The 16,932-nt window shown below is 45.1% G+C and overlaps 1 protein-coding gene across 1 annotated transcript in view; it reads right to left on the bottom strand.

Annotated features, from left to right (window-relative positions):
• The window catches only part of LOC134362538 (uncharacterized protein C2orf78-like), a gene marked incomplete at its 3' end in the record, with an annotated part of 29,703 nt that extends 20,214 nt beyond the window's left edge, over positions 1–9,489 (bottom strand). The window contains exons 1-3 of the mRNA XM_063077775.1: positions 9,393–9,489; positions 5,748–6,509; positions 4,862–4,905 (exon numbers count right to left, since the gene is read on the bottom strand). Of these exons, the coding sequence (XP_062933845.1) occupies positions 4,862–4,905; positions 5,748–6,509; positions 9,393–9,489 (903 nt within the window). The remainder of the gene's footprint in view (positions 1–4,861; positions 4,906–5,747; positions 6,510–9,392) is intronic.
• Between the last annotated feature and the right edge of the window lie 7,443 nt (positions 9,490–16,932).

Consider the following 16,932-nt stretch of genomic DNA (forward strand, 5'->3'; position numbering starts at 1 on the left):
CATGCTCCTACTGCTTCTTATGCAATTTCAGTGATTGTATGTGTGCGTCTGTGGGGGTGATGCTTATCTGAGAAGAAATTGTGAAAGGTGTGGCAGGGTAGACATATGGTTTAACTTTCCAAGTGTTTTTCCCTTTGAGCTTAGCTTCCCCTCTCACATAGCTTACTTCCATAATACTAACATGGAATGTGAGGCTAACAATGTATACGAAGTGTCTGCAAGCCAAGCAGTGTCGATTTTCTCTGTGGTCCCACAGAAATCAAGGGCATCCATAGCTACTACATGTTTGGGTGGGTGATATGGATAGGGAGGAGCGTGGTAAGAACAACAACGTGTTTACATATGAAAATGCTCAGTTGCAACATTCAATTCTATTTAGGCAAATGTTTCTCATAGTTTCGTCTCTCCTGGTTCCTTGCCTCTGTAAAGATTTTCTCTCCACAGTTTCTAGCCACTTAACTCTAACTCCCAGTCTCAGCATCATCTTAACCTCTAAAATGAATCTCAAATGTAGGAGGAAGAACCTAAAGAGCTTCAGTCTAACACTCTGGAACTTGGTTAAGCTCTATCCTGACTAAAGCCTCCGTTTTCATAGTCAGGGTGTTATCTTGTTCCAGAGACCCATTCCCTGCATTTCGTACCCATCAGGATAACTGGGCTCGTCTCAGTGTAACATCCCCAGACCTAAATGACATAAATCAGAATGAAAAGAGCTGAGAGAACTCAGTACACAATTAAAAATTTTAAATATTCTAAGAACTAAACACCAAACTAAACGCAACAGAAGGGTAAATGAAAACACAAGAAATACTTTAAAATGAAAAAGAAGATGATAGAAATGATTCTAGAGAAATGGCAAATATAAAAGGTAAGCAAAAAAAGCCAGGACAGTTCTGAAAAGGGTAGTGCAGAAGCATTTAGAATAACACAAAAATGATATTTCAAGTCAGTCGGACGGATTACTCAATAAATTGGGATGCGAACATCATGTTGGGCTACATATAAAAAAGTTCTCTGGAAGGATCCAAAAAGTGGCTAAAGTAGATGTCTCTGAGGGAGGGGCGAAGTGCTTGGCTGAGAAATGGGGAAAATGGTGAATTTCCATTGAATAGCCTTTTGCATCTTTCTAATGTTCTGTCATGTCAATCTATTACCTCCCAAGTCTGAATGCCTGGGTTCAAATTGCTCCCCCAATTGCTAGCACTTAATTTTGGGCAAATGCTTGACACTATCGCTTTATCTGTGAAATGGGGTGAGTACCTTAGCCAGGTGCTGCCTGGCACAGAATAAACTCTCTCTACGTGTAAAGGACTAAAGAAACAACCCAGTGTCCAGCAGCTCTTGAACAGATGAACTGAGGTGGTATGTCCAGAAAATAGAATATTCTGCAGTCGTGAAAAGGAATGACATAGTGACAGTCTACAACACGGATGAACTTGCAAACATTATGCTGAGTGAAAGGAGCCAGATACCAAAGGTTACACTATGTGATTCCATTTACAGCATGTATATGAAATGTCCCCAAAAGGCAAATCAGTAGAAATTACCGGTTGCCTGGATCAGGAGTAGGAGGGAGGGGGTAGAGAGGACTCTTTTTAGGATGATGAAAATGGTATGGATGAGGCAGTGGTGACGGGTGCACAACCTTGGGAATGTACGAAGTGCCACCGAACTGTGTGCTTTTAAACGGTCGATTTTACGTTGAGCGAATCATACCTCAAAGACCAGTTTTACTGCTGTAAAGTACTAACTCTCCCGTGGTGACGATCGGCTGCCGCATTTCTCCCTTGCCCCCCTCCCTGCCTTTCCTGCGCTCCCCCCGCCGTCTCCCACCCGGTCTCCCTCACGCGCGCGCCACCAGGACGCCCGACGAGCGCTCTGGACCTTTGGGCGCCCGCGTCCCGGGCCCTCGGAGGGCCGCCAAGTGCGCACGCGCACCCCCGCTCTCACCTAGAAATGGACGCTCCGGGACGAGTTTTCTCCAGCGTTTCGGTTGATGGGGATGGTCCGGGAAGGCAGCACGCGCCCGGGTCGGTGGAGAACTTGCTGGGCTTTTCACCTTAATATTCAGGCCCCTCCAGAAGCTGATCTCGTCCACCCGAAACCTCCAGATGCTGTGCTCTGAAAGCCAGGTTGACCGCCTGTGGGCGCTTGCAAACACTGAGGACTTGGGGGGCTCGTAGGCTTCCAATGGAGGCCTTGCTCCTTTGCGTGCAATGCGACCCCAGCCCCAGCTGAACCTGCTACTGAAGTGGCAGGGCGGTAAATAATATTGGCCTTGCACGTTGCCAAGTTTAACTGAAGTAATACATCTTTCCGGCCCGGTTCATAGGTGTTGAGTGCATAGAGATTTATATTCCAGGTCCTGTTTTGGGTGAGCCTCATGCTGCTGCGATTCACTTTGCTAGGCCCCAGGTTATCACCTGCCTGCAGGAAATCTGTGAGCTCTTGCCACTCCCCTGGTAGATTCCCCTGTGTTTAGTATTCACCTTTCCCAGCTCTACTCACACATGCATAAGGTAACCCAAACCCGTTGGAGATATGTCCTGATCGTATTTTCTCAAAAGCTATCTGGTAGGTCATGAGACATAAAGCCATCCTGTGTCAGAGATTTTTTACATTTCTTCTGTTCAGCCCAGACTGCTCTTCAGCCTTCTTCAACTTTATCCAAATTTTACTCTTTTCACCTAACCTCAGACTCTGCATCTCACTTTTGCCATTTCCCCTATTTCTGATTCTTTCTATGAGCCCATAAAACCTCTCCCCTTATGGCCTTCCTAGTCCTGAACTGGGCTGCTTCCTCTCTCCTCAGGTCTTATCCCTTTATTTCCTGTTCTTCCACCCAAGTTTCCTTTCCTTCTCTCTAAAGCAGCCTTTGATCCCCACCACGACCACCAAGGAAAAACCACAGTAAAGAGCATCGGAAAACTCAACAGGCTTTTTTATTACTCAGCTATTAATTCTAGGACATGTGTTTATTCAGTTTCATTAAGGTTTAAAAATATATCAGAAGAGGGAAATTTGTATCTATCTATCTATGTGCATATTATATCTATCTATATTCCTGTCTATCTATTATATCTATCTTGTGTCTATCTACATATATATGCGGAAAACCAGCTGGTACCCAAAGTGGCACCAACAATCTTAGAAGCTCTTATTTTGCATAGCCATAGTATCTAGCCATTTCCATCTCTTTTTCCTTCTCGATGAAATACTGCACTTTCCCCAAAGATGTACATTTGGCAGCATTCTCACGCTCTTGCTGAGCCAGCTTCTTCATGGCCTCGCGCTCTGGCCTCTGCTCTTTTGTAATGGGCGTTGACATTTCTGGCTCAGGAACATTTGGATTCCTCCATGGAATTCGTTGGTAGCGCAAGTCTTGGAGTGGATATTGGGTTTGAGGCTTGGGTGGTGGCTGGAGTTTGGTCACAGCAGTGGAAACGGGCCCCTGCCGCAGAGAAGTGCAGGATGATGTTTTGTCCGGTGCGGGCCCAGAAGCAGCCCTCTGAGGGACACTGGGCGACCTAGGGTTGGTCAAACCTGGTTGGGTTGTGTTGATTGGAATTGGCTGAGCTGGCCTGGCAGGACCTGTCAAGGATGCATTGGCAGGAGCTGGTTGGGATGGATTGGCTGAGTTAGTAGCACCAGGCTGGGCAGAGTAAGCCATAGCAGGCCTATGTGAGGCCAGAGACTGTGGCCTCCGAGGAGCAGGTCGAGGTCGAGGCCTGTCCAGGGTCAGAAAAGGCAAAGGTATCAGCCTGACCTTCCCAGGAGGTGGCAGCTCAAACTGGGATGGAGATGGAGACTCCTCTTCAGCACTGCCATCTCGTTTCTGGGCTTTGACTTGAGTTTTCTCAGGACTTTTACCCTTCCATGGGGTATCCGGCTGTCGTTTGATAGCTCGGGCTGGCTGGGGTTCTCTGGTGTTGCTAGAGTTTCCTAGGGCCCGAGAGGAAGAGAGCCCAGCTTTCTTGTCATTCTTCCTCCCCAGTGCATGAAAAACCTGCACAGACTCCAGCATGTGCATGCCTAGGCTGCTTCGAGGCTTTTTGAAGACCTCTTGGCTAAGGTCAGGTTGATTTTTCTTCCGCTTCATCCTGGGAATAGTAGGCTTCCCTTCTGCCTGGACTTTGTTCCCTGGCTGCTTACTCTCTTCAGCTTTCCTGGACTGATTTTCTCTTGATCTTTTGTTTTTTTCCTGCCCGTGGCTCTTAGTTTTGCTCATCCTGCTAGAGGCACCATTCTCAGGTTCGCTCTTAGGATGCTTGACCGCATTCACAGGAGCCCTGTCACTGGCTGCAGCACTGCAAACAACCACTTCTTCCCCTAACAGGCACTCTGGGTTCTTTGGCTGGCTTTTGGCTCTGGGAGCACCACTCATATGCTCAGAGGCTTTACGCCTGTTCTTCCTGACCTGATTGAAGGGACCCGTTATGGTACTCGTCTTGTCCTGCACCTGATTCATCTTGATGGCTCTGGTGTCTTTGGCTTTGATGGCTGTGAGATCTTTGGATTGGTCAAGGTATTTCAAGGAATTCGAGAGCTGGGGAAGGTGAATATCTTCCACCAGTTTAGGAGTGTTCTGAAAACCACTGCTGGGCTCAATCCCATTTTCAAGTGTCCCTTGGTCCTCAAGACTAAGGCTGTTCTTTCCGAGACTGGCATTGTCAGGACCAGGAGGTTCCTTTTGTCCAGGAGGATCAATGCACGCCAGAATCTGGTGAATGTCAGGGATTTCTAAAGGGAGTAGTGGAAGATCTTGGTTTTCTATTGGGATCTGGTCGTCATCCAGAGGCTTCGAAACCTTGGTTTTCATCTCATCCGAATTCTTATGCTCTGCTTGTTCCTTGCTTGAAGGTTGCAATCCCAGGGAAGTCTCCATCCCAAAGGAAGTTTCCATCACTACAAAGGAATCAAGGAAAACGTCAGCCCCTGGGTAAGTGAGATACTCCCCCTACGTACATACACAGCAATCAGGCACCTTCCAACAGTGGGCAAGGCATTTCCACTAGCTCTTCTTAAGGACCATGGACAGGACCTTGTGTTAAAAGATAGGAAGGGACCGGTCTACTTTGCATGTGATCATTTGATCTCATGGTTTGTTGGTTTTCTTGGTATTTCATAGGGTTGTGGAAAGTGACTAAAAAGTGAACGTGATTTTTGAACTATGAAATGTTTTATACAGCCTAGTATTCTCATATACAGTCCTTTCAATTCTCTCCACTCTTCTGAGGGAATAAGAACACTTCATGTCAAGGACCGGGACAGAGAGTGGAGCCCTTGCTCATGAAATACACAAGCAAGGACGCATTCTGAGCCGGCTTGCTATGGGCAGGATCTCTGAACACAAGGTCTGAAATCCTGGTGTACATTAAGGGAAATTAAATTGTCACTACCAGATAAGAATTCTGAAGTGCCTTCCAAAGAGACTAAAGCAGTAGATCAGGGAAGGCCCTTAATTACAGTGTGGTGGTGTAGGGAGACTGAGGAGCACGGCAGCAAAGAGTGAGGCATCACTTGGTGTGTTCTTGATGTTCTCTTGTGTGTAGCATAGATGGCATTGTAGTATCCCACCTTCCCACCTATATAGAGTCTGAAAGTGGAGAGCACTGAGCAATGGTGGTGGTTAAACTCTCAGGACCTAAACTCTACCTATCTGTGGACTCACCACTTCTCAGCTGCAGACGTGACCCTCCTTTGCAATGCTGACTTAAGTCCTCTCCCTTCTTGCTGTTTGGACTCACCTTGAAAAGGTATTTCTGCCATGGATTGAGCAGACACCGAGTTGTAGGTTCCAGACGTGGAGACTGGTGTTAGGACATTTGTGGCCTGAAACTCCTCCAGCACCATCACTATCTCTGGTTGAGGGGCAGAGGCCCTGCTTCCCGTGTACGACACAGAGCCATAGGACTGCAGGCAGGGGCCAAGCTCTCCACACTGTAGAGGCCCCAATGTGCCTTCATTATAGTAATACATCTGGCTTCCTTCCTGGTAGGGAAGTGACAGGCTATGTCCCTGATTTGGAATCTGAGATGGTGTCCCCTGAGCAAGGCTGGCAGACAGTGATGGATACAGAGGGACCACAGTATTGGCAACTGAAGTTTTATCATACTGGGCTGCTATAGACGTGGCAGAAACAGCTGTGTCTTGGTCAATGACAATCACAGTGTAGTTTTCAAGTGAAGATGACTTCTTTTCAGTGCTTCCTGTGGTATCCCACTTAAGAATACCTGGATAGGAGGCAGCTGAAGTGGAGATCTGGCTCTGGCCAGTCACCCCAGACAACATAGCTGTGCTAGAATGTGGGTAAGGGTAGGCACTACCTATGAGTGGCTGGAAAGAGGTGCCAGAGGCTGATGGCAGTAGCCATGCCGAATTGACAGCTGGTGCACGGGTGCTGGAAAAGTTGCAGACACTTCCTTTTATGGAAACTGCATTGTTCACCACAGGAAGAGAGAGCTGAAGAGAATTTGCAGCTCCAAGGACAGATGGATTTTGGAAATTTTCTGCAGGAAACAAAAGGGTGATGAAAGATCGATGAGATTGATAAACTTTCACTTTCTTTAAGGAACAGCATTATGTTAAGCTTGTTGCAATCAGGAAGTCTCTAATACCAATGCTCACTGAGATACCAAAAATCAAAGCTGATGATGTCCGTAAGTGCTGGAACACTTTGGTACTCTTCTGAGGAACTGCCTCTGCTCCAACCTGGGCACAGATGTGCAGAAGACCCAAGTGGTCTGCTACATATGTTGTTCCCAGGTTAGAAGCAAACTTCTCCCTGCCCTGTCTTTCCCTTCAGCGGGTACTAGCATGGTCTCGTAATTATCTCCTGGAATCGAAGCATTTCAGAAGTAGGAGGCCCTTAGCAAACTTCAATTTGAACATTCTCATATTACAAGTGAGGAAACTGAGGCTCAGAGAGGTCAGATTGACTTAGTCAGGTTCTCTCATTTTGTTAGTATCATTACCAGGTTACAGACCCTGACTCCATTGCTAGTACTCTTGCTCTGAGCAAAGGCCAGAACCAGGGAGAAATACAACGTTAAATACAGGCAATTTTATTTTGTCCATTAGAAAACTGTACAGCTACTACTATTGTAATCTTCGGTCTCATTTTGCTTGGGTAGGTCACATGCCATTTCCTAGAGTTCACATGTAAGCCCGTCCAGTTGGTAAATGTAAAGGACCATACTTTACCCTCTTCAAACCTAGCTTCTGATCCAAAGTCAAAATGACTACCTGAGTGTTTCTCAAGAAATGCTTTTGGGGAAAAAAAAAAAACGTTATTGAAACTCTGTGAGCTTTAGGTTACTCATCTAAAAAGTGATCATCATAATAATACCTGGTATCATTCATACATGTATGAAGGTAATACATATGACTTGTAGAAAGGAAGATCATGAAGTTGTGGAAAGACAATACGACAAAAATCATGAAAAACGCATAACATCCCACTACGAAAAGGAACACATAGCTATTAATGAAAGTTGAGCTATAATGACTACAGCAGGAATCAAAGCTTAGTAATTTTATTCATAAATGAAGTTCTGTTACCATAGATGTAATATTATGAAAGTGAATATTGGCTCCTCTACTTCAGACAATACTGCTAACCAAGAACAGACCACGATAGAAGGTGACTTTGAATGAACCAATACACATAGACAGAGAAGCCATATTAATATAAAGGTGTAATAAGCAGGAAAATGCAGTAAATGCGAATATATTTGGTGAGCCATAATATCTGCCGGCAAATATTTTAATAAAAACTGGTAAAAGCAGAGGGCAAAACAATAACCATAAAGGAATTCCTTTATTGTGCTCATTCCTATTTCTCTGAATATTACCCAGCAAGTAGCAGATATTAATCCTAGTTGAAATAGATAGTTCAATTGATAGAGCCACATAAGGAAAAAGAAAAGTATCATGAAGATTTTTATATTTATCCTGCAAACATAGATTATAATCATCGTCAACATCTAAGAAAATGTCACCCCAAAGCCTAAAAAGATCACCTAAAAAGAATCCAGTTTTAAAAACAACCCAAAGGACTCCACGAATTTGTTTGGATAAATGCGGAATTACAGATGTGGTGCTTGACTTTTTCTTTTTATTCTTAGGTAGGTCGTTCTTTATATTCTTAAGTCTAAAAATGGTTAATGACTGTTCATCAGTACGCACTCTGATTCAGGAAGAAAATAATTGTAAAGATGAAAAGCAGCCTTTACTTGAAACCTACTTAGCACGCAAAGGAATTTGTCCTTCTGATGCAAGTTAGGATACATCATTTTTGAAACACACAATTTTATTTTCAATATTAGAATAATCCATACGTTTTAAAAATCAGGGGACAAAAAACACTTAAAATTCTGTTCCCTCCAGCCCCCTAGATAACCACTTTTCTTAATTTTTTGTTTATGCGAAACATCATTTCTAAACCATTTCTTCACTGTTCATTTATAAAACTGTCAAGTGTCATCTGAGTTCAAAGAAGAAACAGAAAAAAACCAGGCAACTACATATGACTTTCCTGGTGAGCTGCTTTTCCTAGTGACACCCTGCTGTAGCCTTAGTTTCCTTCTTAGTCCGGTCATCTAAGCACTTGCTGACTTCATTGTGCCCTGCTCTGAGGAGATTTCCCTCTATGCTCGTGCCCCTTTCATATAAAATCTCGAGTCCCCTTCAGCATTCCATCACAAACTGCCTTCTTTTTTCCTGAGAACTCCTGCGTGCTCTCCACCTCTTTCATCTAGTTTCTCCTTCCTCATTTTTACATTCACTTGCCCCTGTCAGTTCCTGTTGGCCTGTGCTGGATGAAAACAGTTGCCAAACTTCCTTGCCCCAAGAACATCTGTCTCCTTCTGGCCCGCTACTCTCCATCCCCTCTCCCTATATGTCTTCACCTAGTTTACACAGAAAACGCCACAACACGTGAATGTTACTTTTTGAACAGCACTGAATTTGAAATACTGGAGTTAATGTATTACTACAGGGAGACAATTACAGATGAAACCTCTTGGTAGATGTTGTTAGTTTTCTACACCACCGAGGCTTTTTCTCTGTTTCTCTTGAAGCAAACAGTCTCAAGAAGTGTCTAATTTCATTTTCTGTGCACAAGCTCTTTAAGATCTAACATTAGAAAGGAAAGGGTCCAGAAAGAATAACCAATCTATTATCCTAATATAACATCTGAGGAAACAGATTTCGTGAGAGAGTAAATGGTTTGTCCGAAGTTACACAGCTAGTACATGTCAGAGCCAAAACTGAAATGAGGTTTCCAGATTTCTGGTTCAATACTTTACCCCATTATTCTAAAGTGTCTTGACTGTACTACTAACTTTAGGGGGAAGAAATCCAATGAAACACTAGAAAGTTCCTGTCCTTACCTGACATGGAGAGAGACGAGGAAACGTCAACTGAGGACACACAGGATGAGGAGACGATATTGGAGGATGTCTGGGTGGCAGAAGCCAAAGGGCGCATGTGTCCAGTACAGAGGTTACCGATCACTGGCCACTGGCCACTGGCGATGATTCGAGTTTATTGACACACAACTCCATGGAAACCCCAAGATTCTACCAGGTGGCAGTAGGTTGGTGGGCAAATGATGTCACAAAACAGGCAGTTTAAAGGTATCCGGTAGCCAATAGAGACGTCAAATTTCCAACAGGAAGGTGAGATTGGACGGAGAGAGTGGCAGGAGCAGCATCTAAATGTCTGAACTCTGGGGAGGTTAAATACTGCAAGGCAGACATGATAGTTCCACGTTCCCCTAGATCATCTCAGAGCTTCTTATAGATGTTCATTAATATAATTAACTAAGAGTCATTTATATTTTGTATGTTATTTTTAATGGAATATATAATATTATACATTTCTAAGTAGATATTACATATTCAGTTAATTAATATCCTTGGGGAGGAAGGAAAGGGACACATAGTGTAAGCAATAGCAGTTGTTCTGAATCTATTTCAGTTATTTTGCTTAGTGAAATTACTGCAACTTTCAGGGAGCAAAGGAAGGGATTAAAGGGCTCTTTCTGTGCCTTGGTTGAAGACTAGGGTGAGTGTGCCTTGTAGGGAATGATGTAATCCACGGCTCTTCCCTTAGTTTCTTCTCCTTGAATCCTACCTTCCTTGGGCTGGGCTGGGCTGGGCTGGGCCGGGCCAGGTGGTGCCAGATCGGACTTGCAACTCTCTTCTGCTCTCCTTTCTTCCCCTTCATTTTAGGCATTGTTTCTGAGATGAGCCTTGATGTTGCCTTCTTATACTCGTGGATGTTACTTCCTGCAAACTTCAAGAAGCAGCGGTCTTCCCTTCAATGCCCCGATGCTTTGAATAATGGACTCTGCCTAGTCAAAGCCAACACCAGAGTGGTAGATGATACAGGTAACTGCAGACGTTCCTTCTTCTGGTCTGTGGTCACAATTCTTTTGCCCATAAGTTGCTACCTCTGGCTCCTTGCACCTCTTCATAGACATTCTGCCATCCTGCTCTTTTATACGTGGGAAGCATTGGCGATATTTTCTCTCTTCTCACTCGAGAGAATCCAGTGTGGCAGTTACTGTAGCTTCCTCTCCCTTGAAAACAGCCACTGGAGAATCTTGGGCATCTAGGATTTTTCCTATGCCATGCTTGAGTGCAATGCCAGGCAAAATGAAGAGAAGAATAGTTAGAGAAAGAAGACATCGATGGAAAATAGGGAACGGGTAAGGCAAGGGCACAGGAAAAAAAGAGACTCATGTACTTTTTGGTTTCTGTAAGAAAAAAGTTGGCATTCTTTGGCCTCATTTTGTACTAGCAGAACAGACAATTCAATGTGTGTGGTGTGTGTGTGTGTGTGTGTGTGTGTGTGTGTGTGTGTGTGTGTGTGTGTGTGTGTGGGTGGGTGGGTGGGTGTGTGTGTGGGTGGGTGTGTGGGTGGGTGGGTGTGTGTGTGTAGATATACGTTTTTGACGTGTATATGTTTTATGTAGCTAGAGAATCCAGAACCTGCCATGGATTTGTGCACTGAATAGAATAGTCATAAATGGATTTGCTTTTTTTGTTTTATGTCATATTACCTTATGTATGCCATTCATTATTATGTTTGTAGAATAGGGATTGCTTTTAAATGCTTTGGTTTTTCTACATGTTTTTTTTTTCCACCCCTAGTCCTATGTTTCAAGAATCCAACCCTGGAAGACATATTGCATGATCTTTTCTCTTGATTAGCTTATATTGAAACATCGCAAACTAACTTGACCTGATGGATTTTGTGGAGAAAATTAAAGAGGGGTCCGTGAAAAAGGCATTCTGGTGAGCTATACCACAGTAAGTGTGGTGTAACTTATGTGCCTGAGCATAAGGAACAGATGTTGCTGTCAGCCCACTTGGCCTGGTTGCCTTTGTTTTTGTTCCCCTGTTTAGTGCTTTTCTCACCAACTTCTCTTGTGACCGTGATAAAGTGAGTTAAGGCTGAGTTGCTAACGGTTGATATGTGGATTAACCTGGTTTGGGGGAGGAAATGCGTGGCTAGAATCATTTTTCTTGGTGGCAAGCTTTCAGGCACGCCTAGAACCATCTTTCTGGGGACTTTTCTAGTGGCAGTGAGAAGGTAGCATTCGATACAAGATGCTAAGAGCCCAGAAGAAGATACATTGATAGGTGGGACCTGTAACGATCAGTATTGCTTTTATAGACTTATTTTTCCCATCTCTTCCCGTCATGCTCCTACTGCTACTTATGCAATTTCAGTGATTGTATGTGTGCGTCTGTGGGGGTGATGCTTATCTGAGAAGAAATTGTGAAAGGTGTGGCAGGGTAGACATATGGTTTAACTTTCCAAGTGTTTTTCCCTTTGAGCTTAGCTTCCCCTCTCACATAGCTTACTTCCATAATACTAACATGGAATGTGAGGCTAACAATGTATACGAAGTGTCTGCAAGCCAAGCAGTGTCGATTTTCTCTGTGGTCCCACAGAAATCAAGGGCATCCATAGCTACTACATGTTTGGGTGGGTGATATGGATAGGGAGGAGCGTGGTAAGAACAACAACGTGTTTACATATGAAAATGCTCAGTTGCAACATTCAATTCTATTTAGGCAAATGCTTCTCATAGTTTGGTCTCTCCTGGTTCCTTGACTCTGTAACCATTTTCTCTCCACAGTTTCTAGCCACTTAACTCTAGCTCCCAGTCTCAGCATCATCTTAACCTCTAAAATGAATCTCAAATGTAGGAGGAAGAACCTAAAGAGCTTCAGTCTAACACTCTGGAACTTGGTTAAGCTCTATCCTGACTAAAGCCTCCGTTTTCATAGTCAGGGTGTTATCTTGTTCCAGAGACCCATTCCCTGCATTTCGTACCAATCAGGATAACTGGGCTCGTCTCAGTGTAACATCCCCAGACCTAAATGACATAAATCAGAATGAAAAGAGCTGAGAGAACTCAGTACACAATTAAAAATTTTAAATATTCTAAGAACTAAACACCAAACTAAACGCAACACAAGGGTAAATGAAAACACAAGAAATACTTTAAAATGAAAAAGAAGATGATAGAAATGATTCTAGAGAAATGGCAAATATAAAAGGTAAGCAAAAAAAGCCAGGACAGTTCTGAAAAGGGTAGTGCAAATAAACAGAAGCATTTAGAATAACACAAAAATGATATTTCAAGCCAGTCGGACGGATTACTCAATAAATTGGGATGCGAACATCATGTTGGGCTACATATAAATAAGTTCTCTGGAAGGATCCAAAAAGTGGCAAAAGTAGATGTCTCTGAGGGAGGGGCGAAGTGCTTGGCTGAGAAATGGGGAAAATGGTGAATTTCCACTGAATAGCCTTTTGCATCTTTCTAATGTTCTGTCATGTCAATCTATTACCTCCCAAGTCTGAATGCCTGGGTTCAAATTGCTCCCCCAATTGCTAGCACTTAATTTTGGGCAAATGCTTGACACTATCGCTTTATCTGTGAAATGGGGTGAGTACCTTAGCCAGGTGCTGCCTGGCGCAGAATAAACTCTCTCTACGTGTAAAGGACTAAAGAAACAACCCAGTGTCCAGCAGCTCTTGAACAGATGAACTGAGGTGGTATGTCCAGAAAATAGAATATTCTGCAGTCGTGAAAAGGAATGACATAGTGACAGTCTACAACATGGATGAACTTGCAAACATTATGCTGAGTGAAAGGAGCCAGATACCAAAGGTTACACTATGTGATTCCATTTACAGCATGTACATGAAATGTCCCCAAAAGGCAAATCAGTAGAAATTACCGGTCGCCTGGAGCAGGAGTAGGAGGGAGGGGGTAGAGAGGACTCTTTTTAGGATGATGAAAATGGTATGGATGAGGCAGTGGTGACGGGTGCACAACCTTGGGAATGTACGAAGTGCCACCGAACTGTGCGCTTTTAAACGGTCGATTTTACGTTGAGCGAATCATACCTCAAAGACCAGTTTTACTGCTGTAAAGTACTAACTCTCCCGTGGTGACGATCTGCTGCCGCAATTCTCCCTTGCCCCCCTCCCTGCCTTTCCTGCGCTCCCCCCGCCGTCTCCCACCCGGTCTCCCTCCCGCGCGCGCCACCAGGACGCCCGACGAGCGCTCTGGACCTTTGGGCGCCCGCGTCCCGGGCCCTCGGAGGGCCGCCAAGTGCGCACGCGCACCCCCGCTCTCACCTAGAAATGGACGCTCCGGGACGAGTTTTCTCCAGCGTTTCGGTTGATGGGGATGGTCCGGGAAGGCAGCACGCGCCCGGGTCGGTGGAGAACTTGCTGGGCTTTTCACCTTAATATTCAGGCCCCTCCAGAAGCTGATCTCGTCCACCCGAAACCTCCAGATGCTGTGCTCTGAAAGCCAGGTTGACCGCCTGTGGGCGCTTGCAAACACTGAGGACTTGGGGGGCTCGTAGGCTTCCAATGGAGTCGTTGCTCCTTTGCGTGCAATGCGACCCCAGCCCCAGCTGAACCTGCTACTGAAGTGGCAGGGCGGTAAATAATATTGGCCTTGCACGTTGCCAAGTTTAACTGAAGTAATACATCTTTCCGGCCCGGTTCATAGGTGTTGAGTGCATAGAGATTTATATTCCAGGCCCTGTTTTGGGTGAGCCTCATGCTGCTGCGATTCACTTTGCTAGGCCCCAGGTTATCACCTGCCTGCAGGAAATCTGTGAGCTCTTGCCACTCCCCTGGGAGATTCCCCTGTGTTTAGTATTCACCTTTCCCAGCTCTACTCACACATGCATAAGGTAACCCAAACCCGTTGGAGATATGTCCTGATCGTATTTTCTCAAAAGCTATCTGGTAGGTCATGAGACGTAAAGCCATCCTGTGTCAGAGATTTTTTTACATTTCTTCTGTTCAGCCCAGACTGCTCTTCAGCCTTCTTCAACTTTATCCAAATTTTACTCTTTTCACCTAACCTCAGACGCTGCATCTCACTTTTGTCATTTCCCCTATTTCTGATTCTTTCTATGAGCCCATAAAACCTCTCCCCTTATGGCCTTCCTAGTCCTGAACTGGGCTGCTTCCTCTCTCCTCAGGTCTTATCCCTTTATTTCCTGTTCTTCCACCCAAGTTTCCTTTCCTTCTCTCTAAAGCAGCCTTTGATCCCCACCACGACCACCAAGGAAAAACCACAGTAAAGAGCATCGGAAAACTCAACAGGCTTTTGTATTACTCAGCTATTAATTCTAGGACATGTGTTTATTCAGTTTCATTAAGGTTTAAAAATATATCAGAAGAGGGAAATTTGTATCTATCTATCTATGTGCATATTATATCTATCTATATTCCTATCTGTCTATCTATATCTATCTTGTGTCTATCTCCATATATATGCGGAAAACCAGCTGGTACCCAAAGTGGCACCAACAATCTTAGAAGCTCTTATTTTGCATAGCCATAGTATCTAGCCATTTCCATCTCTTTTTCCTTCTCGATGAAATACTGCACTTTCCCCAAAGATGTACATTTGGCAGCATTCTCACGCTCTTGCTGAGCCAGCTTCTTCATGGCCTCGCGCTCTGGCCTCTGCTCTTTTGTAATGGGCGTTGACATTTCTGGCTCAGGAACATTTGGATTCCTCCATGGAATTCGTTGGTAGCGCAAGTCTTGGAGTGGATATTGGGTTTGAGGCTTGGGTGGTGGCTGGAGTTTGGTCACAGCAGTGGAAACGGGCCCCTGCCGCAGAGAAGTGCAGGATGATGTTTTGTCCGGTGCGGGCCCAGAAGCAGCCCTCTGAGGGACACTGGGCGACCTAGGGTTGGTCAAACCTGGTTGGGTTGTGTTGATTGGAATTGGCTGAGCTGGCCTGGCAGGACCTGTCAAGGATGCATTGGCAGGAGCTGGTTGGGATGGATTGGCTGAGTTAGTAGCACCAGGCTGGGCAGAGTAAGCCATACCAGGCCTATGTGAGGCCAGAGACTGTGGCCTCCGAGGAGCAGGTCGAGGTCGAGGCCTGTCCAGGGTCAGAAAAGGCAAAGGTATCAGCCTGACCTTCCCAGGAGGTGGCAGCTCAAACTGGGATGGAGATGGAGACTCCTCTTCAGCACTGCCATCTCGTTTCTGGGCTTTGACTTGAGTTTTCTCAGGACTTTTACCCTTCCATGGGGTATCCGGCTGTCGTTTGATAGCTCAGGCTGGCTGGGGTTCTCTGGTGTTGCTAGAGTTTCCTAGGGCCCGAGAGGAAGAGAGCCCAGCTTTCTTGTCATTCTTCCTCCCCAGTGCATGAAAAACCTGCACAGACTCCAGCATGTGCATGCCTAGGCTGCTTCGAGGCTTTTTGAAGACCTCTTGGCTAAGGTCAGGTTGATTTTTCTTCCGCTTCATCCTGGGAATAGTTGGCTTCCCTTCTGCCTGGACTTTGTTCCCTGGCTGCTTACTCTCTTCAGCTTTCCTGGACTGATTTTCTCTTGATCTTTTGTTTTTTTCCTGCCCGTGGCTCTTAGTTTTGCTCATCCTGCTAGAGGCACCATTCTCAGGTTCGCTCTTAGGATGCTTGACCGCATTCACAGGAGCCCTGTCACTGGCTGCAGCACTGCAAACAACCACTTCTTCCCCTAACAGGCACTCTGGGTTCTTTGGCTGGCTTTTGGCTCTGGGAGCACCACTCATATGCTCAGAGGCTTTACGCCTGTTCTTCCTGACCTGATTGAAGGGACCCGTTATGGTACTCGTCTTGTCCTGCACCTGATTCATCTTGATGGCTCTGGTGTCTTTGGCTTTGATGGCTGTGAGATCTTTGGATTGGTCAAGGTATTTCAAGGAATTCGAGAGCTGGGGAAGGTGAATATCTTCCACCAGTTTAGGAGTGTTCTGAAAACCACTGCTGGGCTCAATCCCATTTTCAAGTGTCCCTTGGTCCTCAAGACTAAGGCTGTTCTTTCCGAGACTGGCATTGTCAGGACCAGGAGGTTCCTTTTGTCCAGGAGGATCAATGCACGCCAGAATCTGGTGAATGTCAGGGATTTCTAAAGGGAGTAGTGGAAGATCTTGGTTTTCTATTGGGATCTGGTCGTCATCCAGAGGCTTCGAAACCTTGGTTTTCATCTCATCCGAATTCTTATGCTCTGCTTGTTCCTTGCTTGAAGGTTGCAATCCCAGGGAAGTCTCCATCCCAAAGGAAGTTTCCATCACTACAAAGGAATCAAGGAAAAAGTCAGTCCCTGGGTAAGTGAGATACTCCCCCTACATACATACACAGCAATCAGGCACCTTCCAACAGTGGGCAAGGCATTTCCACTAGCTCTTCTTAAGGACCATGGACAGGACCTTGTGTTAAAAGATAGGCAGGGACCGGTCTACTTTGCTTGTGATCATTTGATCTCATGGTTTGTTGGTTTTCTTGGTATTTCATAGGGTTGTGGTAAGTGACTAAAAAGTGAACGTGATTTTTGAACTATGAAATGTTTTATACAGCCTAGTATTCTCATATACAGTCCT

Source organism: Cynocephalus volans, chromosome 14 (genome assembly GCF_027409185.1).
Source record: "Cynocephalus volans isolate mCynVol1 chromosome 14, mCynVol1.pri, whole genome shotgun sequence".
NCBI classification, from domain to species: domain Eukaryota; kingdom Metazoa; phylum Chordata; class Mammalia; order Dermoptera; family Cynocephalidae; genus Cynocephalus; species Cynocephalus volans.